Genomic DNA, 27371 nt, shown 5'->3' on the forward strand with positions numbered 1-27371 from the left:
ACACATTCCAAAGAAGCTGGGACAGGGGCAACAAAAGACTGGGAAAGTTGAGGAATGCTCAAAAAACACCTGTTTGGAACATTCTACAGGTGAACAGGTTAATTGGAAACAGGTGAGTGTCATGATTGGGTAAGGGGAGCATCCCTGAAAGGCTCAGTCGTTTACAAGCAATGGTTACAAACAAACGTTTGCAATTGCAAGGAATTTAGGGATTTCATCATCTACAGTCCATAATATCATCAAAAGATTCAGAGAATCTGGAGAAATCTCTGCAAGTAAGCAGCAAGGCAGAAAACCAACATTGAATGTCCATGACCTTTGATCCCTCAGGTGGCACTGCATTAAAAACTGATATCATTCTGTAACCACATGGGCTCAGGAACACTTCAGAAAACCACTGTCAGTGAACACAGTTCGTCGCTCCATCTACAAGTGCAAGTTAAAACTCTGCCATGCAAAGTGAAAGCCATATATCAACAACACCGGACAAAGAACTGTCTGGATTGTTATCAGCGCATAGTTCAAAAGCCAGCATCTCTGATGGTGTGGGGGTGTGTTAGTGCCCATGGCATGGGTAACTTGCACATCTGTGAAGGCACCATTAACGCTGAAAGGTACATACAGGTTTTGGAGCAACATATGCTGCCATCCAAGCAACGTCTTTTTCAGGGACGTCCTGCTTATTTCAGCAAGACGATGCCAAGCCACATTCTGCACGTGTTACAACAGCGTGGCTTCGTAGTAAAAGAGTGCAAGTACTAGACTGGCCTGCCTGCAGTCCAGACCTGTCTCCCATTGAAAATGTGTGCTGCATTATGAAGCGTAAAATATGCGCTTCATAATAGAGACCCCGGACTGTTGAGCAACTGAAGTTGTACATCAAGCAAGAATGGCAAAGAATTCCACCTACAAAGCTTCAACAATTTGTGTCCTCAGTTCCCAAATGCTTACTTAGTGTTGTTAAAAGGAAAGGTGATGTAAGACAGTGGTAAACATGCCCCTGTCCCAACTTCTTTGCAATGTGTTGCAGGCATCAAATTCAAAATGAGTGAATAATTTGCAAAAAATCATAAAGTTTGTAGGTTTGAACATTAAATATCTTGTCTTTGTAGTGTATTCAATTGAATATAGGTTGAAAAGGATTTTCAAACGATCATATTCTGTTTTTATTTGTTTTACACAATGTCCCTACTTCATTGGAATTGGGGTGGTATATAGAGCCTCTGCATGTTAAAATGGTTCTTCAAATTGATAAGAAAATGTGTTGTATATGGTTCTATAATGTACCTCTTTGAAAATGGTTCTTATATAGCAACAAAAAGGTTCTTCTATTGTTCAAAGCGAGATATCATAACAATACACACTTTAATTTAATGATTCAAACATACACACTTAAAAAAGACAGTTCTTTAAGGGTTCTTTACTAAAAATGGTTCTATATAGAAGCATGAACACCAAAAGAACCAACTGCATGTTTAAATTGTTCTTTGCATGGTGAAATAGTTCTTCAGATTGACAGGGAATGTGTTGCGTACGGTTCTATATAGCTCCATATTTTTGAAAATGGTTCTATATAGCACCAAAAAGGGTTCTTCTATTGTTACAAGCTTGACATCATAAGAAAACCCACTAAGAAAGATAGCTCAACTCAAAAATGTTTCTCACCGTGAATGATAATCCCACCTATTCAAGAATGTTTGTCAACTGGAAATTAGAATTAAAATTTACTTTGACTTTTTAACCTTAAACATGTTTTAACCCACTGGTGACCTGTCCAGGGTGTATCCTGCCTTCCGCCCAATGACCACTGGGATAGGCTCCAGCCCCCTCCCCGCAACCCTGAGGGAGAAACGGCTTAGAAAATGGATGGATGGATGTTTTAACCCATGGCACTGGTTAAGTGTGTCTGTTTTTTTTTCTTCAAATTTAGCTAATTGGTAAAAAGCTAACAGTTAGCCTTACATATAATGCAATATATTGCTAACTAAGCCCCAGAAGATTTCAGAGACAAACACTGTTCTCATTTACATGATTCAAATATACACACTTAAAAAAAGATGGTCCTCCAAGGGTTCCTTAGAAAAGAAAATGGTTCTAAATAACCACCACACTCAAAGAACACTTAGCATGATTACAGAGTTCTCTGCATGATGAAAAGGTTCTTCAGATTGATGAGGAATGTGTTTTATGTGGTTCCATATAGAACTTTTTGAAAAGAGTTTAACATAGTTAATATAGTTATTAATAAACTTTGGATGTGAGTCACGTTCGACCTCATGATAAGATGGGATGGAAAGGGCAACTCTACAGGTTCAGGAAATGTTTGAACTGCATTTCTGTTTTAGATTAAATAGAGACATCAAATTTGATGTACATAGGACAAGGAGGGTTGATTTTGACTTTGTCTCCTTTCTGTTCAACTCAGTATATTTCAATTCAATATAATTTAATTCAATACAATGTACTTGGCTTTTCTGGTGGAGGAAAGCTAAATATGAGCCGTGAGGGATGTAATGATAGATTACTCATTCACAACATGTCTTCTTCTCACAGATTAGTAGGAGACATGGAGTGGTTTAGGAAAAATAGGGAAGAAAACAACAAAGAAATAAACAAACCAACAAAAATGGCTCAGCCCAAAGCCTTAGAATGAGAAGAAAATCCGCTTCTTCTGCAGTCTGTCAGAAACTTTCGCAGCTTTGTTGTTTGTTTTTTTCTCTCCCCTCTTATTCGTCCTGTTTTATGGAGGACTGAGGAAGGGACCCATCTGCCGTTTCCGTGGCGACAATTTTTCTCCAGTTCTTTTGCTCGTGGAAGCGAGATGTTTGTTTAATTGGTGTGTCTGTCAGGCTGGTGGAGGGTGAAGCCTCCTCTCGCTGCTTTTCTACACTATGAATATGTGCATGTGTGATATCTGCATGAATTAGCAAGGCCAAAGGCTCTGTGAGCATTCTGTGTTCAAACAAAACAACTTTCAGACTTACTGCCATTAACAGAATTAAGTTAAGGTCAGAGGAATCATCCAGTTTGGACAAAAACACAGAACTAACTGTTAAAAAGTGTGCTGTTGTTTAATAAATATCTCTAATTCATAGCTCATTGAAACCAGTGGAGAGATTTTGTGGAAAGTGCAGAGTCTAAATTTTCAATTTACACAATATTTGTTTTTGTGAATGCATTCTTCAAAAACATGGTTCTTTAGTAAAGAAAGTGGTTCTGTATAGAACATTCAACACAAAGTGTTTATTCCATAGTGAAATGGCAAAAGTATATCACCCAAAGAGGTTCTGCTATTGTTATGATGTCAAGCTTGTAACAACACAAGAACCTTTTTAGTGCTATATAGAACCCTTTTAAAAAGTTTCTATATAGAAACTTCTACAGAATATTCTCTATGTATCTAAACAACCACTTCACAATGCAAAGAAACCTTGAATCGCTCAAATGATTGATGGCAATGGACAGATACATGCTGTTGTGATGTGGTTTAACATTGTCTTGCTGAAATATGCAAATCTTTCCCTGACAGAGATGTGGTCTGAATGGGAGCATATGCTGTTCTAAAACCTCTATACTTTTCAGCATTGATAGTGCCTTTCCTGATGTGTAAGCTGCCCACGCCATAGGCACCAATGCAACCCCATACCATCTGAGACGCAGGCTTTTGAACTGTGTGTTGACAAAATGTGGATAACATGCTGGATGGACAGTGTCTGTGTTTTCCAAAAAAAGAATGTCAAATTTTGATATATTTGACCACAGTTTTCTATTGTGCCATTTTCTGTTATAAACATGATTTGGCCCAGAGAAGTTGGCGGCATTTCTGTATCGTGTTGATGTACGGCTTCTTCATTGCATGATACAGCTTGCATTTGTGGATTGCACAGTTCGCTGTTGTTAATGCAGTGCCGCCTGAAGGCCCGAAGACCACAAGCATCCAATACTGACCGTCAGCCTTGCCCCTTTGTGTACAGGGATTTGTCCAGATTCTCTGAATCTTGTGATGATATAATGTAGTGTAGATGGTGGGATGTCCAAAGTGTTCAGAATTTTATACTGAGGAACATTTTCCTGTAATTGTTCCATAATTTTTAGACACAGTTTTTTGCTGATTGGTGAACCTCTACCCATTTTTGCTTCTGAGAGACTCTCTAAAATGCGTGATACTTGCAAATTGCTCCTCCAGCTGTATTTTATTAGTACCACTTACTTTTCCAGCCTTTTTTGCCCCTTTGAGATGTGTTGCTGACATCAGGTTCTAAATGAGTTAATGTTTTTCATGAAATAAACATGAATTTTATTATATAAACAGGTAATATGTCTCACTTTCAACATTTGATATGTGTTCTATGTTTTATTGTAAATAAAATATTAGTCTATGAGATTTGCAAATCATTGCATTCTGTTTTTATTTACATTTATTTACATTTTACACAGCATCCTAATTTTTTTGTAATTGGGGTTGTACTTCCTAGCTGTGCTAGAACTTGTTCTGAGTTTTTTTTTTTTGGTCCCACTTTATATTAAATGTTTCTAATAACTTTGTAGTTACACATGAATAACAAATGCAACAACAATGTAACTACTGCTGATTTAGTCAATTACATTTGTGTTATTCGTGTAATTACATGAGAGACAACAGACTGCTAAAACTATTAAGATACACTTGTGTAATTACATTAGGCAAAACTGAAGTTGATGCACATGTGTAATTACATAAGGTATACTTCTGTAATCCAACTGTAACATTGAATAAACCATTAGTAGTTACATTGTTGTTGCATATGTTGTTCACCTGTAACTACGCTGTTATTAGAGACACTTAATATAAAGTGGGACCATTTTTCTTTACTAAAAAGCCCTTGAATAACTGTCTTTTTGAAGAACCAAGATTGAAGAGGGGATATGTTTTTATAATTTGATCTTTTACATATTTTTCTTCGTATTTTTGTCATTTCATGACACTGAAACAAGCAAAAAAGGCTGGAAGTGCAGACTTGAATGTAAACTGAATGTAAAAGTATTGCCTAAAGTGTATTAATGCAATTAAGTGAATGCATTTAAATAATTGGGAAATTTGGATGCTGATGATAGTAAGTCTACTTCTAGGGGTATTTGCAGCATCTCTGCACACAGAAAATAATTCAGTTTGTTCTAACTGGTCAACAATTGATTTTCTGCCCCCAGTCCACTCCAAAACTCACCGTCTAGCACCAGCATGTGTTTTAGAGTGAACGCTGTTCCATCTACGCTAATAAGAACAAGACGAATCGCAATTACTGCTGATCTTTTACAGTGGGGAAGATAAAATAGTTGAGTTAATTAATAACAGAGAGATATGTGCATGGTTTATGTCCATCATCTAATCAGCCCTAGTAACAGAACAGTGATTAATTAAGGTCATTTATTCAAGCATTTGAAAGCAATAAAGTAGATTAACTAAAAAAGAGAGAAGAACGTACAATTAATAATGGGAGATAGAATCTGTGTTCCTTCTGACAGGTGGTCATTTTGTATGTGTGATTAAATCATTAACATTTAGTGACTGCTGGGACTTTAGTCTGCTCTCCACGAGGAAAAATATCCCTCAAAATAAACAAAAACAAAAAAAAAGAAGAAAGAAAAAAAGAAACAAAGAAAAAAACAGATTTTATTAGAAAAAAATTACAGTAAAAGAGGCCAAAGCGATGTTTTGGTTGCTGAGGTGAAGGACTGGGAATGGCAACAATAGCTCAGGGTTGGGCAGGAGGTGTTGCTGCAGCCCCCCGAGCCCTGAGCATTTGCTTCAGGTTTCAGATATGCTTTACTATGCAAAACAATACAAGACCATAACTTAAACATATGCTGAGTGTAGTAGAGTTATGTAGAGTCTGTATTAGTGTTGGATTGTAAACTGGTTGAAATTCATCCTCTGGTAGTTTTCCGAGTTTTGTCGGATTGATGTACACTGTAAAAAATGGCTCATCTGTTCAACCTAGTTCATGTGGTAAAAAGGAACTGAACTAGTTTTATTCAATCAAAATAAATACAAAAAGTTGACAACAATTAATTCAATTGTTTGATACTACATCAAGTAATTTATTAGGTTGAGCTGATGAGCCACTTTTACAGTGTACAAACAATGTAAAATATGCTAACGCTAGCCTTTTTAGAGGGTCTGAGCAAAAACATTATAAAAGAGACACTGTGTGTTTATTATGAAATCCCTGCCCTTCAATGAAAAGAGACAATCAGACTGCTGTTTAAGTCATGAGTGGGAAAAGCCCCCTCGCTTTGGAGATCTCTGTACATAGCTTTTAGTTTAGGTGTCATTGGTATCTACTCAACCTAAGTGTGACATCCCGGCCTCCTGCTAGGCCACCTCCAAACACTGCGAGAAGTCAGAGGATCTGGGATCGGAATAGGGATGAGCTGATTGAGGCTAATGGGGTGAATAGCCGTTGAGTGGACAGACTTCACTTTAAGGACATTGGTCTGAGTCAGTAATGTTTCAAATGAAAATGCAGCAGAGCCTCAACTGTCTTCTTATTAGAAATTTCCAGTTCCACCTTAAATGGTGCAGCAGTTACAGTGGGCGTACAGTGTACACTGTGATAGTCCAATTGCCACTCTATTTACAGTAGAACAGAAGATTCAAAGAGAAAGCTGAGAAATAAGAAGCCAACTTCAGCTTTGTAGAAATTTGACTGTGCAACATTAAGCACTGATTCTGACAGAAAAGCTGTGTCAGAAAGTAAGAAAGTGATAAAGATTTCTCTCTTTTTTTTGCTATTGTGCACAATACAGATATTTATTTTGGCTGTTTGTTTGGCTGTATCTTTTTTATTAACAAGTGAAGGGACACCACAGAATACTAAGCCACTGTTTACCTAAGAAAGGTTTATTTAAACAACCAAATTGGTTTTATTTGAAGATATATATACACATTCAGAAAAACCCAAAATAATAACTTTACAGCATTTTATGATTTTATTTCTGATGTAAATGATACACCTGTAACTGTATGTGTGTGTATATATATATATATATATATATATATATATATATATATATATATATATATATATATATGTGTGTGTGTGTCTGTGTGTGTGTGTGTGTGTGTGTGTGTGTGTGTGTGTGTGTGTGTGTGTGATTGTGCGTGGGTGTACTCTAGGGGAATTAGTGAGGTGTTATCTGTAACTATAAGCTGTGGAGGTCGTATCCATTCCTCTGGGAGCATTTCTAAACACTTCTCCTGCCGATTAGCACCAAGAATCAATTCATCACAAGAACAGGCTAGTGATTCTCACACTCATCAATACTGTCAGTGAAGGCTTTCAGCTTTAAACATTTATGCATTCAAACATTCAAACACAGGGCTAAAACATAAAGCTAAAGCTTTAGCATTTAAACAAGATGCCAAAAATCTAAACATTTAAACATTTACAGGCTGCTCAGTCTTTAGCATTTAAATGATTACAGGCTACCAAAACATTAGCATTTCATCAAGACACTAAACTTCAACATTTAAACATTTGCAGGCTGTTCAATGCTTAGCATTAACATAAGCTGCTAAAACATCAACGCTTAAATATTTAGATGCCGCAAAAGCTTTAGCATTTAAACAGGAAGCTCAAACTTCAGCATTTAATCATGTATATACTGCTTTAACATTTCCACACAGCAAACCTTTATGTAAACACACGTCACTGAAGCTTTAGCTTTTAAACATTTACTGTTAAAGCTTGATATAAACGTTTACAGACGGCTAAAGATTTAGCATTTAAACATGCTGCTAAATCTGTGGTATTTAAATGTTTACAGATGGATAAAGCATCAGCGTTATCATTTACAGGCTGCTAAAGTTTCAGTACGCTAACATGTGGTTAAATAATGCTTATTATTATTACTCCTGTTTGGATGAAAGTGTCCTTAAAGACAGCCTTAGTTTTTACTGTCTGTCATCAGCCTCTCTCTCTCTCTCTCTCTCTCTCTCTCTACTGAGTGTGGCCCAGTGCAGATCAGCCGTTTAGTTCTAACAGTGCTAATGAAGTCTGAAACCTCATGGTGTTTGTAAAGCAGATCAGAGTGTCATTCAGGATTTGACGGGACGTCCAGAGGGGCTGCGGTGGGATAAAAAAACCCATAGAACACGCAATGTGACAGTTACAGGTCAAAAAAACAACCTCACACACTCTTTATCACTCCGGCCCCCCGCCCCAAACACACGCTTGATTGATATTTCTGATCTGCCAGAACGAGTTCAGACCTCAGACGTCTGAAGTGCAACTGACGACGGCAAGATTTACAAAGAAGCCACTGCTTATTGATCGCCCACAGCTTCGTTCTCCTTTTTAACTCCCCCTCTGTGTGTCTCTGTCTCTTTTACTCTCTCTCTTTCTCTCTTTCAAAGAGTTGAGGAAGTGATGGGAAAAAGGGAGGGGAGAAGGAGTGAGGGAATAAACAGCTAATTATGCTGAGATAAGAGTAAACTTGTGCACTGAGGGGGATCGAGGCTTTGCTTTAGACGTTTACGTTGATGTCCAAATGTGTTCTGTCTCCGCTTCATTGCACTGTGTTTCCTTTCGTGAGTTTCTCTCCAGAGTAAATGATTGACATTAATCTTTGTCTGTGTGAAAGCAGAGCTGACCTCGTTTTTCTTTTGGAGATGCTGGCATAAGCAGGACGGGGCAGAAAATTAGTGAGGACTGAATACTGAACACACTGTCTTGAATGTATTCAGTACACTAGTTTGTTACATTAAAAAATACATAAATAAGTAATGTATTCATATTATATTAGGAATACATTTCCAACACATACTGGTACATGGAACATGGAAAAAACTTTCTTTATGTAATTATTTTGTCAATACATTTAACAGTAAAGGTTCAGTAACACTGAGATGAATAACTGACGAGAATAATGGTCCCACTTAATATTAAGTGTTTCTAATAACTGTGTAGTTACACATGAATAACATAAGCATCCTTCTCATCATATTGACCTCTTCACATCACATTGATTAATACTATTCTATACCTACACTGTATGTATATATAACAACTACACAGAAACTTTCCTGTAGTGTAGTATTACAATTACACTTTAATAAGTGGACAGTTCCTGTGTAGTTGCTATGTAGTTACTGTGTAATAATGGAGTAGTTAGTCTACTTAGGTTTTGGCAGAGTTCAGTAACACTGATATTCATAATTGATCACATTGATTCATTAGTCTACTCAGTCTTTAGTAGAGCTCAGTAACACTGAGATTAATAACTGATCATCACAGTGATTTATCAGTCTGCTCAGAGCTCAGCAACACTGAGATTAATAACTGATCATCACAGTGATTTATCAGTCTGCTCAGAGCTCAGCAACACTGAGATTAATAACTGATCATCACAGTGATTTATCAGTCTACTCAGAGCTCAGTAACACTAAGATTAACAACTGATCATCACATTGATTTATCAGTCTACTCAGAGCTCAGTAACACTAAGATTAACAACTGATCATCACATTGATTTATCAGTCTACTCAGAGCTCAGTAACACTAAGATTAACAACTGATCATCACATTGATTTATCAGTCTACTCAGAGCTCAGCAACACTGAGATTAATAACTGATCATCACAGTGATTTATCAGTCTACTCAGAGCTCAGTAACACTGAGATTAATAACTGATCATCACAGTGATTTATCAGTCTACTCAGAGCTCAGTAACACTGAGATTAATAACTGATCATCACATTGATTTATCAGTCTACTCAGAGCTCAGTAACACTGAGATTAATAACTGATCATCACAGTGATTTATCAGTCTACTCAGAGCTCAGTAACACTGAAATTAACAACTGATCATCACATTGATTTATCAGTCTACTCAGAGCTCAGTAACACTGAGATTAATAACTGATCATCACAGTGATTTATCAGTCTACTCAGAGCTCAGTAACACTGAGATTAATAACTGATCATCACAGTGATTTATCAGTCTACTCAGAGCTCAGTAACACTGAGATTAATAACTGATCATCACAGTGATTTATCAGTCTACTCAGAGCTCAGTAACACTGAGATTAACAACTGATCATCACATTGATTTATCAGTTTATTCTGGCTTTAGTAGAGCTCACTAACTCAGAGATTAATATCTGATCACATTGATCAGTGATGATATAGACTGTAACTACTGCACCCTTAAGGTGGAAAGGGAAAATTCGAACAAGAAGCTGGCAAATAAGAAGCTGACTTCAGCTTCTTCAAAGGCAGAGAGTATTTTCAGAATAGTGGACTTTTGTTTTTTCGGAAGATGAGCTTAGCTTCGGGTACTGTACATAGCCAGCCATTCATCTAGCTAACACTGACAGAGTTATAAAAAACATGAGCTGATTTATAATTTGCAAACAATTGCCATTGTCAAAATGTATTATTGCTCTCATTCGTGTAGGTTCAGCATCTTCAACCTGTTAACCCACGTCAGTATGGTGAGGAGGTGATGAGGCGCACAAAACTCCCACATTTTGGATTTGGACTGCAGTACCCATTTTAAAAGCTTATTGTCAGTATTACATATTATTCCATTTAAAATGTTGTGTTTCTCCCTGATGAGCGAAAACGCCTTCGTTCTGTAAACGCTGACAGAATTTGCTCAGTTCTGCATGGTGCACTAATTTACTTATAAATAAATCATTTTCCATCTCGACACGAACGCAAAGTCGGCCGTAGATCCTCATCCATTAGCTAATGCTGTACATCTGCTGGATAAAAGGTCAGCATGACGCTTCACTGAAACCTCCCAGTGCTTTAAATGCCTCTTAAGCCAGACAGCATGTTGAAAAACACACGCAAAAAAAAAAAAAAAAAAAAAAGCTTTCAGGAGAGACGAAGAAGAAGCTCCGCACACTGAGGAAGTTAAGAGGGATCTGTGGGCAGCTGGGCATTAACAGACCACCATACATCAGCTTGATCTTTCTATCTATTGCACTCCTTCAGCTCTTTCTTCTCTATCTCTTTATCTCTCTCTCACTCTGTTTTTTAATTATCTGTTCTTTTGTTCTATCGTTTCTCTCATATTACTATTCCTCTATCTTTCATTTCTCTCTATCCTTCCTGTCAGTTCTTTAGTTCTATCCTTTCTGTTCTCTCTGTCATTCTCGCTCTTTTCCTCCTCTACTTCTCTCTTTCTTTTGCTTTCTCTTCTCGCTCTCTCCTTTCCATTTTGAACTCACCTTTCTCTTCATGCTCTCTGTCTGTCTATCACTTCTTTTTTTAGCTCTGTCCTTTCCACCTGTCTCTCTTTCCTTTCTTTTCTTTCTCTATCTTTCTTTCCTTTCACTTCTTTGTTTTGTCCTTTTCCTCTTTTTCCCTTATTCTTTTCTCCTTATCCTTGACCTCTATCCTCTCTCTCTCTCTCATTTCTCTTCCTTAGCTATCCCTGCTCTAATTCTTTTCTTTCACCCCTCCTCTTCTTTCCCTCCCTCCTTTCTTTTCATTAATTTTGCTTTCTTGTATTTCTTGCTCTCACCATTTCTCTTTTCATTTTCTTATTCCTCTCAATCTGTCTTTTGTCTCTCAGTGTCTCTCTCTCTCTCTCTGTGTCAGAGTCTGGATTTATTTTAAATACCTACATATTACATGTGTTATAAACACTCCAAAACCTTGTAATAATAATAATAATAATAATAACAACAACAATAATAATAAATATTATTATTATTAGAAGTAGTAGTAGTAGTGGTAGTAGTAGTGGTGGTAGTAGTAGTGGTGGTGGTAATAAAGTAAACATTGTGTGTGTTTTATTGACTGAAGACAGCAGTGATTGGTTCACATGTTTGTTACTCTGTAAGTGTTGTTTCACATTTTTGATGTTTTCATTATTGTGCACTGAGAGTGTTTGGACTATGCTAGCGCAGACTATCCCAGCCAGTGATTAAGTGGGTTGCCAGATTTAGCGAACAAACTGCATTCATCACCACACACCACAGATACAGCAGTGTGAGGGTGTGTTTGCACGTGTGGGAGGTGTGTGTGTATTGGAGAGAGTGTGTGTGAGGCATGTTAATGAATAAATAAATGAAATATAGACCTAGCACAGTCACTGAAGACTACATTCTGCTGCATTTGCATATGTTCAGCAGATGCTGGCCAAGCGTGAAGAAATCTCACTACAATCTGTGAATCCATCCATCTGATGCAGCCCAAAACTGGGCTTTGGACAACGGCTGTTCCCTGAGATTCCGCAAACTAAACAGCTAAATCTAAACAGCTAAATTTAAACGGCTGAGTTTTGGTGCTCACGCCCTTATTATGAAATCAGTTGGGTTGACAGGCTTAAATATGCATTTTTGCTGCTATTACTGATCAATTTAGACTATTTTTTATTTTACCTTTTGGTTTATTCATTTTGATCTTAAAATGTGAAATAAACAGTTTAAACACTGCTTGCTACACCAATAATAATTAAAAGCAGAATTCCACATAGATTATTAGTGCTTGAAAATGTGGTTCTTCAAAGGTTAAAGTGGTTCTATGTAGCGCTACAAACACTCAAAGAGCACTTTGCATGATTAATCTGTTCTTTGGATGCAAAAAAATGTATCTGTTCTTTTAGTGCACCAAAAGAATGAGAGTTGTTTGTAATGTAGGTGGATCTGATTAGCTATTGTGTTATCTGTCTGTAATTACATGATGAAGGATAAGTAACAATGCAAAATGTTGTCAGGACTCAAAGGTGACTGACGCATAGAAACTCCAAGGTCTCAAAGATGACTGGGACATATAGAAAGACACTAACAAGGTTTATTCTTCTTCATTCAGATCCTTCCAATTAGCTCCCAAAGCAACGCTTTTCAGCCCCAGACATGAAGATCCTCACGCTCTGCATATGTCTGTCCCCATGTGACCCAGCTCTGCTAATGAGCTGAAGCGTTAATTCAGATTTGTTACGTTGAGTTTTCCAGGACTGGGATCATGAACCACTGACTTAACAAGGGCATGCTATATGTGCTGTGCCACCCAGAACCTTTCAGGAACTAATGAATTAGGAAGCCACAGAAGCTCCTCCACCAAGGTCCAGGAAACTTGTGAGGAGCTAAAGAGGCCCTGCCACCAGTTTGGTGGCAACATCAAGTTCACTCAGCAGCACTGTGGCTGTGTGTAACAAAAAACAAACAAACAAACAAAAAAAGTCATAAACTGGTCCAGCAAAGGCAGTAAAGCATTTTAACACTTTAAATCTTATTCAAAGTCTACTACCATGATTTTATTTCACTTGTTGCTGTAGTGATAACAAACAAAAGCTGGAACCTAAATGGCTGAGATTTACTCATGCTAGCTCACTATATAGTGTGTAAAATAGTGCATATACCATTAAAAGTACACTTATTAGTGTAGAAGTTGAAGTACAGAAGTGTGTGTTTGGGAGGCGGCATTCAACAGCTGCTCTGCTGTGCTGCTCTTTAAACACCTCCAAGAGAAAGTCTGAGGTGTTTGTTGATTAAGGAGCATTTACTGAATTAAATTAATGGATTTACTGAAGTGAATTAAAACATTCATTGAGAAGAATTAATAATTTTTTTAGATAATTTAAAGAATTACTTCAGGCAAATTATGGCATCTGAACTCTGGAGGTTATAGGGATCCACCATTCCAGCTAATCTCCTAGTAGCATTTTCTGGTGACGCATCTAAAGCGTCTACATACCTTTTCATCTTTTTTGTTTTTTGTGGTCATTTTTGTGGTATGTTTTGTTGGTGTTTATCCACCTGTAGGGCTGTATCTGCAGTAACAGTGATGAGACTAGCTCTAACGGACACAGTCAGAGTTACAGCTCACCTACCAACATGGAGACATTGTCTTCTTAATGACATAATCCAAGACTTTGAATAGTCACATTTCCACCCATATATATATATATATATGTTCTTCAAGGGTTCTTTAGTAAAGGCAATGGTAAAGCCATGAACATTCAAACAACCCTTTGCATGCTTAAATAGTTGTTTGCATGGTGAAACTGTTCTTCAGATTGATGGAAAATGGGAGGCATATGGTATTTTTATATTGTTACACACTTGTAACAGTAGTAGATTCCTTTTTGGTACTATACAGAACTATTGTCAAAAAGCTTATATGTAGAATCATACACAGCACATTCTTAATCAATCTAAAGAACCACTGCACCTTGTAAAGAACCACTTAAGCATGAAATTGTTCTAAATAGAACTGCTGCCTTAACTAAAGAATACTTGAAGAACAATATTTTGTTTCCATTTAATTTCCAGAACCTTTAAGGTACTAGAATTCCAGAACCATTGATTCTTTTCCCCTGAGGTTCTACATCCTTTTGAAAAAATTAAGACTTACAGAAATGTAGCTAATTCTTCACTTTCAGTTTTCAGAACCCTTTCAGGAAGTTGAGAATTCTAGAACTGTAGGTGCTGGTTTACACCAAAATTTCAAAACTTTTTGAAAAGCCAAGGAGTTTCAGAACTACAAACACTGAGGTTTTGGAGCCATCTGAGTAACAATAAGAAAGATAAGACCTAATACAGACTTTATCACTGTTTGAGGAATTAAAAAGCTCCAAGGATTCCAAACCATTTAGAAATCTAAAGAGTTCCAGGACTATGGGCTTTTTTTCATCAAGGTTCCAGAACCATCTGAGAAAGAAATTACAGAGGCTTTATAACCGTTTGAGGAACTAAAGAGTTCCAGAACAATCAGCACTTTTCCACCAACGTTTCAGAACCTCTTGAGGTGCTAAAGAGTTTGAGATGTATTGGCAAGTTTCCATTAAAAAATCAGGACATTTTGAAGAATTAAATAATATAGGATTCATGACTGCTTTTCTACCATTTCCCAACCATTTGAGGAACTAAGAGATCATCTAGATCATTGAGCAAGATCATCTTCTAAAATGTGAAAGTGTTGAAACTTTACACTCAGTGACATATACTCAGATATCCAAAGCCAGTCAACAACAGCTTAGCATCTCAGACACCTGAGAAAACACTATTTTCACCAATCTAGCAAACCACTGCAGAAACTCAGGGTATAAACTGAATTAATGATGAGTTAAAATCAAAAGAGAAGGCCAACACAACTTCACACTCAACATAGTCTCAAAGATGAAGCTCCTGAAGACACGTAAGATGTAGTTTTCTGCACAAGTGTCAATGTTTGCATCAGCTCAATAACATATGCCACACATATAGACCCACAGTGCAGGATTTCAACATCAAGGCCACAGATTTGTTCCTACCTTCCCCTGACGACAGCAGAGTGTCTGTAGAAGAGAAGAGAAAAGTGAAGGTTAGAAACAAAAAGGCAAAAAAAGAAATGTCATAGTTTGGAGAACAAATTTTCCCTCTAATTCCAAATGTAGACGATCAGCCTGTACATGCTTAGTGTATCGTTGGTTATTTACTGAACTAGAAAGCTAATATAGGCTCTCAAAAATATGGTTCTTCAAGGGATCTTTAGTCAAGACAATGGTTCTGTTTAGAACCATGAGTTCTGTTTGAACCAAGGGTTCATTAGTAAAGACAATGGTTCTGTTTAGAAACATGAGTTCCTTATAGAACTATTTGAATGCTTAATGGCTTCTTTGCATGTTAAAATTAAAGTGGTTCTGTACAGCACCAAAAATAGTTTTTCATTCTTAAAGAAATGGTTCTTCAAGGGTTCTTCAGTAAAGACAGTGGTTCTATAAATAACCATTTGTGACCTTAATGGATTCTTTGCATAATAAAATGGTTCCTTGGATTACTGGAGAATGTGTATCTGATTTTATATGAAAGCTTTTTAGAAATGGTTCTATATAGCACCACAAAAAGGGTTTATGTATGGAAAAAGGCTTCATACAAAACTATATACAACACAATCTCCATCAATCCGAAGAACTGTTTCATCATGCAAAAAAAACAACACTAAGCATCCAAAATGTTCTATATAGAACTCACAGTTCTAAACAGAACCATTGCCTTCGCTAAACAAACTTTAAAGAATGATCTGTTTTAGAGTATAGCAAAATGTTTTTCAGCTTTGTGACCTGCATTAGTTCATCTTCATAGATAACAGTGTGTCAGTGTGAAAAACCACATTATTGAGTCTATTAGATTACTTAAGTGAGAATTCCATCTTTTTTTCAAAATTTGGTAGAGGGGCACCTGCAAGGCCAACCAGTCCCCAACAAAAATGGATTATTTTCAGATTCTCCACTATTTTACCACCATCAACATTCCATATAAAACTCAGAAGACACATGTAGGTTCATTGGTGGTTTTGGATAGTACAACCCATTTTCTGAAAAAGTTGGAATGCTATGCAAAATTTAAAGAAAAACAAAATGTAATGGTGTGGACATAGTACAAGGACAACATATCAAATGCTGAAATTAAGACATTTTATTTAATTTTTAAAATGTGCCTATTTTGAATTTGTTGTCAGCAACACGTTCCAAAACATCTTGGGATGGGGCAACAAAAGGCTGGTTTGTGTAATAATATAAAAATGTGGTGGTTAACTGGCAACAGTTCAGTAACATGACTGGATATACAAAGAGCATGCCAGAGAGGCTGAGTCTTTCAGAAGTAAAGATGAGGAGGGGTTCACCACTCTATGAAAGATTGTGAAGGCAAATAGCACAACAATTCAAGGATAATGTTTCTCAATGCAAAATAGCAAAAGAACCATATGCTGCCATCCAGACAATGTCTTTTTCAAGGGAAGGCCTTACTTATTTCAGCAAGACAAGGCCCAACCACATTCTGCATGTATTAGAACAGCATGGCTCTATATTGAAAGTCTGGATATTTAGTCCAGTCTGCCTGCACTCCAGACCTGTCACCACTGACAAGATTTGGTGTCTTATGAAACAGAAAAGTACAAAAAAGGAGACCCTGAACTGTTGAGCAACATTTCACTTTCAAAACTACAGCAGTGTCTTCTCAGTTCCCAAGCACTTACAGAGATTGTTAGAAGAAGAGGTGATGAAACACAGTAGTAAACATGCCCCCGTCCCAACTTTTTTTGAAAGTGTTGCACCAACTTCAAAATGGGCATATGTTTTTCAAAAACCAATAAAGTGTAATTTTTGTGCAATTTTCAAGCAAATAACAAGATTTGCACATTATTGCATTCTGTTTATATTTCAATTTTGTACAGCGCCCCAACTTTGTAAATAAAACGTCTATGTTTGTGTTGTAGTCATAGTGAACACATGTTGGTGTTGTAGTCATAGTGATCACATGACCCTGTCTTCTCAACATACACCCTACATACATCCAAGTTCAGCCTCGCCTGATTACTGAGTATTTTCACCTGTTCCGTGTATCATGTGGTCTGTGTAGTTAGCCTAGTTAGCTTAGCCTTTTTGCAAGGTACTGCATCTGTCTTCTGAGTGTTTCCTTCTGATTACTGGTTCAGTTTCTTGTTTTTTTTCTCCAGGGGTTGTATTATTTTGGATTTGACCTTGAACTGTTATGTGACAACTATGTGACATAACTTTTGAACTAGTAAACCCTGCATGCCCTGCAATGGACTGGCAACCTGTCCAGGTTGTATCCTGCCTTCCACCCGATGACCGCTGGGATAGGCTCCAGCAGCCCAACAACCCCCCCCCCCCCCCCACACCCCCCAACCCCGCGACAGTGAGGGAGAAGCGGCTAGGAAAATGGATCGATGGAATCCACATGCATTCTGTCACATTATAGTATCACATCCTCTCACAGGAAATATTGGTCAAACAGCAGACAACCTTCAGTAACAGACTTCAGCCAATTTTACCAACAGTGATCACCCTGTATGCCAGCTCATCACTGCGCATTAGAGCCAATTCCTAGAATAAGCTCATCTGCTATGATCTGATCTGGGGTCAGGTTGTAAAGAACAGTGTGGTGCAATATGTATGCATTTTGGGGCAGTCGTGGGCTGGAGGTTAGGGATCTGGCCCTGTGACCGGAAGGTTGCAGGTTCGATCCCCAGGGCCGACAGTCCATGACTGAGGTGTCCTTGAGCAAGACACCTAACCCCCAACTGCTCCCCGGGCACCGTGGATAGGGCTGCCCACTGCTCTGGGCAAGTGTGCTCATTGCCCCCTAGTGTGTGTGTTCACTAGTTTGTATGTGGTGTTTCACTTCACGGATGGGTTAAATGCGGAGGTGGAATTTCCCTGGTTGTGGGATCAAAAAAGTATCACTTAATCACTTAATTGTGAATATGTGTGTAGTGTTTAAATGAGCAACAGGTTCATAACAGCAATCTAAGGCATATTATACAAATGTACAATGTAAACACTAGTTTATCTCCAGGGGCAGAATTCACAAAAACTTTCTTCACACAATGCTATCAGCACTTCAGGATGGTGAAGGCTAACACAGGCTTCCCCTAAGACCTGTGAAGCACCGCTGCATGCAACGTCATTGGACAGCTGATCGCGCCCAGAGGAAAGCCAAATCTGCTGTGTCAGCTAACAGACGCCTGCGCAAACTAGCATCACGTTGAGTGATTGGGGGGATGGCACCCTACCCATCCAGGCCAATATACACTGCTCAAAAAAATAAAGGGAACACTCAAATAACACATCCTAGATCTGAATGAATGAAATATTCTCATTGAATACTTTGTTCTGTATAAAGTTGAATGTGCTGACAACAAAATCACACAAATCATCAATGGAAATCAAATTTATTAACCAATGGAGGCCTGGATTTGGAGTCACACACAAAATTAAAGTGGAAAAACACACTACAGGCTGATTCAACTTTGTTGTAATGTCCTTAAAACAAGTCAAAATGAGGCTCAGTATTGTGTGTGGCCTCCATGTGCCTGTATGACCTCCCTACAATGCCTGGGCATGCTCCTGATGAGGTGACAGATGGTCTCCTGAGAGATCTCCTCCCAGACCTGGACTAAAGAATCCGCCAACTCCTGGACAGTCTGTAGTGCAATGTGGCGTTGGTGGATGGAGCGAGACATGATGTCCCAGATGTGCTCAATCGGATTCAGGTCTGGGGAACGGACGGGCCAGTCCATAGCTTCTATCCCTTCATCTTGCAGGAACTGCTGACACACTCCAGCCACATGAGGTCTAGCATTGTCCTGCATTAGGAGGAACCCAGGGCCAACCGCACCAGCATATGGTCACACAAGGGGTCTGAGGATCTCATCTTGGTACCTAATGGCAGTCAGGCTACCTCTGGCGAGCGCACTGCCGAACCGGTCATGCTGAAGGATGTTGCAGGCAGCAGATCACTTTCCACGGCGTCTCCAGACTCTGTCACGTCTGTCACATCTGCTCAGTGTGAACCTGCTTTCATCTGTGAAGAGCACAGGGCTCCAGTGGCGAATTTGCCAGTCCTGGTGTTCCTGGTGTTGGGCTGTGAGCACAACCCCATCTGTGGACGTTGGGCCCTCATACCATCCTCATGGAGTCAGTTTCTAACCGTTTGTGCAGACACATGCACATTTGTGGCCTGCTTGAGGTCATTTTACAGGGCTCTGGCAGTGCTCCTCCTGTTCCTCCTTGCACAAAGGTGGAGGTAGCGGCCCTGCTGCTGGGTTGTTGCCCTCCTACGGCCTCCTCCACGTCTCCTGGTGTACTGGCCTGTTTCCTGGTAGGGCCTCCAGCCTCTGGACACTACGCTGACAGACACAGCAAACCTTCTTGCCACAGCTCGCATTGATGTGCCATCCTGGATGAGCTGCACTACCTGAGCCACTTGTGTGGGTTGTAGAGTCCGTCTCATGCTACCACGAGTGTGAAAGCACCACCAACATTCAAAACTGACCAAAACATCAGCCAGAAAGCATCGGTACTGAGAAGTGGTCTGTGGTCCCCACCTGCAGAACCACTACTTTATTGAGTGTGTCTTGCTAATCGCCAATGATTTCCACCTGTTGTCTATTCCATTTGCACAACAGCTGTGAAATTGATTGTCAATCAGTGTTGCTTCCTAACTGGACAGTTTGATTTCACAGAAGTTTGATTTACTTGGAGTTATATTGTGTTGTTTAAGTGTTTTTTGAGCAGTGTATATAAATAAATGTTTTCTACCACTGTGGCCACTGCAGCTTGGTGTATGTAAACATCTGTCTGTCTGTATATCTATTAATGCTCTAAAAATAAACGGATAAACGCTGCTGGAAAGAGTGAAAACACAGCAACCACATAGCAAACTCCCAGAAGCCTTCAGTACGCCTGAACTGCTTCACACAGTTTTCTGGCCTTGGACAAGAATGAAGCAAACCTCTAACTGTCAAACCACCCAGAGGAAGGAAGGAGACAGAGGGTTGAAAACAGCATGAACAGAGGAAAGAAAGAAAATGGAGAAAAACAGAGTTGCTCAGATGTGAAGAGCGAGAACATCTAACAGTGAAAAACAGTAAATCCAGATTACCGTCACCGCAGTAAATAATTTACAAGGACACGGTTTGTGTTCTCCACTGGCGCCATCTTTATTTAATAAACACGGACAGGATGAAAAACACATATTGTAAAAATAAATAAATAAAGTATACCATTCTCCTCACTGGCTGGAAGCCTTTGAGCGGTTTTGTTCTGAACTGGCCAGAGGCCCAAAAGACAAATGGCCAAGAACGGTGGAATTTTCTTATTTTCCTTTAATATTCCAGAACTTTGTAAGACAAGATTTGGCAAAGTGAGCTTAACATTTCTCAGAATAAAGCAGAGAGTGAGGAGGGGAGAGAAAATAGAGAGATTGAATGAAACGTGTTAAGGAGAGAAACAGAGAGACAATAGAAAGAGAGAACGAGAGAGAAAAGAAGGAAGAGAGAAAAAGAGGGGAGAGAGAGAAATGGAGAGAGAAAGAGAAAGAAAAGAGGAAGGAGAAAGATAGAAAGTATAGAGAGAAAGAGAGAGAAAGAAGAATAAGAGAGAGAGAGAATAGAAATTGAGGGATAGCAAGAAAAGAGATTGAAAGAGAAGTGGGAGGGAAGAAGAGAGAGACAATGGAGTGAAAATGAAAGAGAAAAAGAGAGGGAGAGAGACAAAGTAAAAGAGGGAAGAAAAAGAGACAAAGAGAAAAAAGGAGAGTAAAAGTGAGAAGTGCGAGAACAAGACAGAGTGAGTGAAAGAGTAAGAGCATGAGAGAGAGACAGAAAGAGAGAAAGAGTGAGAGAGAGAGAGATTGAGGAGAGAGTGAGTGAGCGAGACAGAGAGAGAAAAGGGTGAGAGAGAGTGAGCGAGCAGGACAGAGACAGACAGAGAGAGAGAGAGAAGAATACAGTGTGATGGAACGTACAGCCAGTTGGGATTTACAGGGAAAATAATCCGGAGCTTTCGCTAATAGCTGGACTGAATCCCGGCTCCGTCCCGTCCGTCCAGCAGCTTTCTTGTCAGCTGAGAAATGAAGAGCCTGGACTAAATTCAGTCAGTGTTTGCCAAACTGTCTTTTATTTCCAAATGTTCCAACCTCGGCCTGATTGCCTCTACATATGCCTGAACTTTACTGCACTGCTGCTCTGTTCACACTGCAGCACTGACAGATCTGAATTATTCACCTGCATCTGAACAAAGAGGTGACTTTTTTCATAGATCTCCTCAAAGCTAAAAGCAGGGGTGAATGTGAGCCCCATCCAACACAATCATCTTATTGTTCATTCATTCATTCATTCATTCATTCATTTTCACCTCCACTCACCCTGTACATGCTTTATTTGATCATGATTGTAACAGTAGCAGAACCTTTTTGGTGCTATAAAGAGCCATTTTCAAAAAGGCTCTATATATGGAACCATATACAGCACATACTCCGAAGATCCATTTCACAATGCAAAGAACCATGAAATCACTGCCTTTTTAATGAAGATCTTTTTTTTAAGTGTGTACAAAGCAGAGATTATTAAAATTAGCTGAAGCACTAATGTATGTTAGCGTATGTTAGTGTATGCTATCTGTCCGATAGCTGGGCTCTCCATGACCTTTTGAACTTTACAGCGAGCACTGCCTTCCAGTGTTTACATCCAACATCTAACAGAGCGAGAACCCACAGAACATAGACTTACACATACTCCAATACACCCAGAGAGAGAGAGAGAGAGAGAGAGAGAGAGAGAGAGAGAGAGAGAGAGAGAGTGTGTAAAAAAGTAAGAACAGAAAGATGGGGAAAAATAAGACAAACAAAGAGGGAAAGAGAGAGAGAAAGAAAGGAGTGGGAGTGAAGGGACTGAAAAAGAAGTGGGATGGAGAGAAAGAGTGGGGAAGAGAGAGAAAGAGAGAGAGAGAGAGAGAGAGAGAGAGAGAGAGAGCTGAATACTGTTGCTAAAGTCGTTTGACCTGCTCCATTGACAGCAGTTTTGCACATTTTTAATAATTCACAGTGAGAAAAAAAGGCTCTTCCACCCAGTCCAGTGGAGTGTAATGGGACAGAGCGAGCAAGAGACACACAGAGAGAGAGAGAGAGAGAGAGAGAGAGAGAGAGAGAGAGAAAGAGACAGAGAGAGACAGAGAGAGACAGAGAGAGAGGCTGAGACAGATGTGTTCTGGCATGAGCATCAGGGGGTCCACACACCCACACACAGACCAGACTCTCAGCTCTAGTGTTAGAATTCATCAAGTTCACCTCTGAGAAAGTATTTGGAAAATGTTGGTGTGGTTCTGACTCAGCCTGTTTGGGGACGAAAAGGGAGGTGGAACCTTTAGATCCAAGTTCCTCCAACACATTTAAATACAAATATCTTCATTATGTGTTTCAAGAATTTAAGCACCCAGCACTATCTACTGTCATAAAACAAATGGCTCTTTAAGGGTTCTTTGGTAAAGAGATTGGCTCTATATAGAACCATTACTTCTATTTAGAGCAATTTACATACTTAAAATGCTTCTCTGCATGGTGAAATGGTTCTTCAGATTGATGGAGAATGTGCTGAAAATGGTTCTATATTGCACCAAAAATGGCTCTGCTATTGTTACGTTTGATATTGTCACAATAGCAGAACCTTTTTCCATCCATCCATCCATTATCTTCCGCTTCTCCGGGGTTCGGGTTCGCGGGGGCAGCATCCTAAGCAATCCTAAGCAAGGCCCAGACCTCGCTTTCCCCAGCCACTTCCACTAGCTCTCCAAGGGGGATTCCGAGGCACTCCCAGGCCAACTGGGCGATATAGTCACGCCAGCGTGTCCTGGGTCTTCCCCGGGGTCTCCTCCCAGGTGGACTTGCCTGTGACACCTCCCGAGGGAGTCGTCCAGGAGGCATCCTAACCAGATGCCGGAACCACCTCAGCTGGCTCCTCTCGACATAAAGAAGCAGCGGCTCTGCTCCGGGTCCCTCCTGGATGACCGAACTTCTCACCCTATCTCTAAGGGACAGTCCAGACACCCTGCGGTGGAAACTCATTTCGGCCGCTTGTATTAGCGATCTTATTCTTTCGGGCATTACCCAATGCTCATGACCATAGGTGAGGGTGGGAACATAGATCGACCGGTAAATCGAGAGCTTTGCCTTATGGCTCAGCTCTTTCTTTACCACAACAGACCAGTAAAGAGCCTGCATCACTGCTGACCCAGCACCAATCCGCCTGTCAATCTCCCGCTCCCTTGTACTCGTGAACAAGACCCCGAGATACTTGAACTCCTCCACTTGAGGCAAGAGCCTATCCCCGACCCAGAGAGGGCTCTCCGCTCTTTTCCGCCTGAGAACCATGGTCTCGGATTTAGAGGTATTGATTCTCATCCCGGCCGCTTCACACTCGGCTGCAAACCAATCCAGTGAAAGCTGAAGTTCGCGGCCTGATGTCCCCAATAGGACCACATCATCTGCAAACAGCAGCGATGTGACCTTGAGGTCACCAAACCAGACACCCTCCATCCCCTGACTGCGCCTAGAAATTCTATCCATAAAAATTATGGATAGAATCGGTGACAAAGGGCAGCCCTGACGGAGTCCAACTCTCACTGGGAATGAGTCTGATTTACTGCCAGCTATGTGAACCAAACTCCAGCTTTGTTTGTACAGGGCTTGAATGGCTCGTAGCAAAGAACCATGTACCCCGTACTCCCGAAGCACCTCCCACGGAATACCCCGGGGAACACAGTCGAATGCCTTCTCCACATCCACAAAGCACATGTGGACTGGTTGGGCAAACTCCCATGAACCCTCCAGAATCCTGGAGAGGGTGAAGAGTTGGTCCAGTGTTCCACGACCAGGGCAGAGCCCGCACTGCTCCTCCTGGATCCGAGGTTTGACTATAAGCCGGACTCTCTACTCCAATACCCCTGCAAAGATCTTACCAGGGAGGCTGAGGAGTGTGATTCCCCTGTAGTTGGAACACACCCTCCGGTCCCCTTTTTTAAAAAGAGGCACCACCACCCCAGTCTGCCAATCCAGTGGCACCACCCCCAATGTCCACCCAATGTTCAAAAGGCATGTCAGCCAAGACAGCCCCACAACATCCAGAGCCTTGAGGAATTCAGGGCGGATCTCATCCGCCCCTGGAGCCGTGCCACCAAGGAGCTTCTTAACTACCTTAGCGACTTCAGAATCAGTCATGGACAAGCCTATTCCCATGTCCCCAGACTCTGCCTCAAAAAATCCTCAAAGTATTCCTTCCACCACCGAATGACATCTTCAGTCGAAGTCAGCAGCACACCATCTCCACTATATACAGTGCTAGTGGCACACTGCTTTCCCCTTCTGAGTTGCCTGACACTTTGAACTTCGGCCTAGGGTGTCCTGGTGCCATGTGCACTTATGGACAACCTTGTGTTAAAACACAGTGTTAATGATGGACAAACTGTGGTTTGCACAGAAGTCAAAAAACTGAACACCACATGGGTTCAGATCAGAGAGGCCATTCCTCCCAATCACACCCCTCCAGGTCTCACTGTCATTGCCCACGTGAGCGTTAAAGTCCCCCAGTAGGACAATAGAGTCTCCAGGAGGACTTTCAAGCACTCTTCCCAAGTACTCTAAGAAGGCTGGCTACTCTGAACGGTTGTTCAGTGCATAAGCACAGACAGCAGTCAGGACCCGTTCCCCAACCCGAAGGTGTAGGGAAGCTACCCTCTCATCCACCGGAGAAAACCCCAACATACAGGCACCGAGTCTAGGGGCTATGAGAAAGCCCACACCTGCCCACAGCCTCTCACCATGGGCAACTCCAGAAAAGGATAAAGTCCAGCCCCTCTAAAGGAGATTGGACACAGAGCCCAAGCTGTGTGTTGAGGTGAGCCCGACTATATCTAGCCGGTATCTCTCAACCTCACGCACCAACTCAGGCTCCTTCCCCACCAGTGAGGTAACGTTCCAAGTTCCAAAAGCCAGTTTCAGCAACCAAGGATCAGACCGCCAAGGCCCACGCCTTCGGACACTGCCCGATCCACAAAGCACCGAACCCCTACTACTGCCCCTCCCATTGGTGGTGGGTCGATGGGAGGGGGACTCATGTAACTCCTTCGGGCTGGGCCCAGACGGGCTGGCGAGCCCCTCCCCCAGGCCTGGTTCCAGGGTGGGGCCCCGGTAACCCTGTTCCGGGCAGGGTACACAAGTCCTGTTTTTGTCTTGTCATAGGGGTTATTATGGATCACACTTTGTCTGAACTGTCACCTAGGACCAGTTTGCCATGGGAGATCCTACCAGGAGCTTTTGCTCCAGACAACATAGCTCCTAGCATAATTCAAGCACGCAAAGCCCTCCACCATGATAAAGTGGTGATCCATGGAGAGGCAGAACCTTCTTTTGGTGTTACATAGAACACATTTTAAAAAAGCTTCTAAATAGAACCAGCACATTCTCCAACATTCTGAAGAGCAATTTCACCACGCAAAGAACTAAGTAAGGAATGATTCTTCTTGTAATTGTAAACAGAGCTTTATTTCATGTAGTCAAAATGCTACATGATACAGTGTAATTTTTGTCATTTGGGAGTAACAAATGGTTTATGAATTTCATAAACATTAGTCTCATGTAGCTCATGGCACGAAGTAAACAACAGTCTCAAAGCTTTAAGTGTGTCAAACATGCATCACTTCCATTAATGGTCGTGCAGCACTTGAATACTACATTTCGTGCTGCTATAAAAGGCCATGACAACACAACAACACTTTGGACTTGGCAGCATTGCGGTGTAGAAATTAAGTGGTTCCTATACCTTTGAAATATGTAAAATGTAAAATATGCTACATTTAAAAGAAAAGCCCATATTTCTATCGTCTCATGGTGTCACCTACTGAAATCCCTGAATGTTTTGAAAAAATCCAGGCAATCGATCACTGATGAATGCTATTCTTATACTCGTCCCCTTAGAATTATTAAGTTGTGTTAGTTGCAGTTTTGAGATGTTGAGCTTCAAAGATTTCAGGTTTCAAACAGCAAAACTGATATGTGGAACATGTCTTTTTTCATTCATGAAAATGACAGACACCCATAATGTATTCTCGATGTACAATATCAAAATTCTATGAGATCAGTAAGTATTTTTTGGAATGGACCAAATGCAGTTAAACCTTTTAATCCTAAGAACATTTTGCACATAAAATTTGTGTTCCAATAGAGTGTCTATATGATCAGAAAATTAAATTTTATGCTTTCTATGACATTTGTATTATATATTTTTTGTCATTTTTATCTAATTTTAAGAAAAATCATCTTTATTTATTTAAAAAAAGCATTGCATATTAAGTATAAAGTTCAGTGCTAAATATTTTGTCAGTTTTAGGTCAGTTTTAGGTAGAACAATTAGTTTAAGTTTCCATTTCATAGCAATATGCTATTGTAATAAACCATCCCAGCAGGTCATTGTAGCAGGTCATATGAGATTATATGATATGATTATGATCATGTTTGATGATGTTTTATATCAGAAATGTGACTCTAATGAGCCAAAATGTCATATTTTGGGAGAAGGAGGAAAAAGAAAAGATGAATAAATGAAATGAACGTTATTAAGACCCCATCAATTCAAATGTTTACTATTTCATTTCTTTTAAAGCTACACAAAAATAAAATGTAAGACAATAAGACTTTTTAAAGAACTGCAAGAACACACGCAGAGTTTCAGAAATGTTTTCATGTTTTATAAACTTTTATAAACTTTTCCTGTAGTGCCGTAACATGGCAAAGAAGCAGAACCTGATTGTCCCTCTTGTATGTATTCAAAGTGCTGATTGGCTCACAGAGAGAACCTTATGGAACTTTTCCTACATTAATCTTTTCTACATTAAGAGTCCAAAAATGCATACAACTCAAAAAACATCTCACAGTGTTAAGGTGTCACAGAACAAGAATATGTGAGTAACTCAATTTTAGAAACTTAGAAACTTTCAAGGTTGTGAACTGTTGGATTATTCGCCGAACCACAACCCACACTCACTCATAAAAGGCTCAGCCTCTACTGGATGCTCCTTTTACACCCAATGATTGCAC

The 27371-nt window shown here is 40.0% G+C and overlaps 1 protein-coding gene across 1 annotated transcript in view; it reads right to left on the reverse strand.

Moving 5' to 3' along the window:
* Window positions 1-27371, reverse strand: part of LOC108442511 (cadherin-4-like) — a 530226-nt gene that overhangs the window by 254378 nt on the left and 248477 nt on the right. Inside the window, 1 exon segment of the mRNA XM_037541381.1 lies at window positions 15251-15274. Within this exon segment, the coding sequence (XP_037397278.1) occupies window positions 15251-15274 (24 nt within the window).

The sequence above is a fragment of the Pygocentrus nattereri genome, chromosome 9, assembly GCF_015220715.1.
Source record: "Pygocentrus nattereri isolate fPygNat1 chromosome 9, fPygNat1.pri, whole genome shotgun sequence".
NCBI lineage: Eukaryota > Metazoa > Chordata > Actinopteri > Characiformes > Serrasalmidae > Pygocentrus > Pygocentrus nattereri.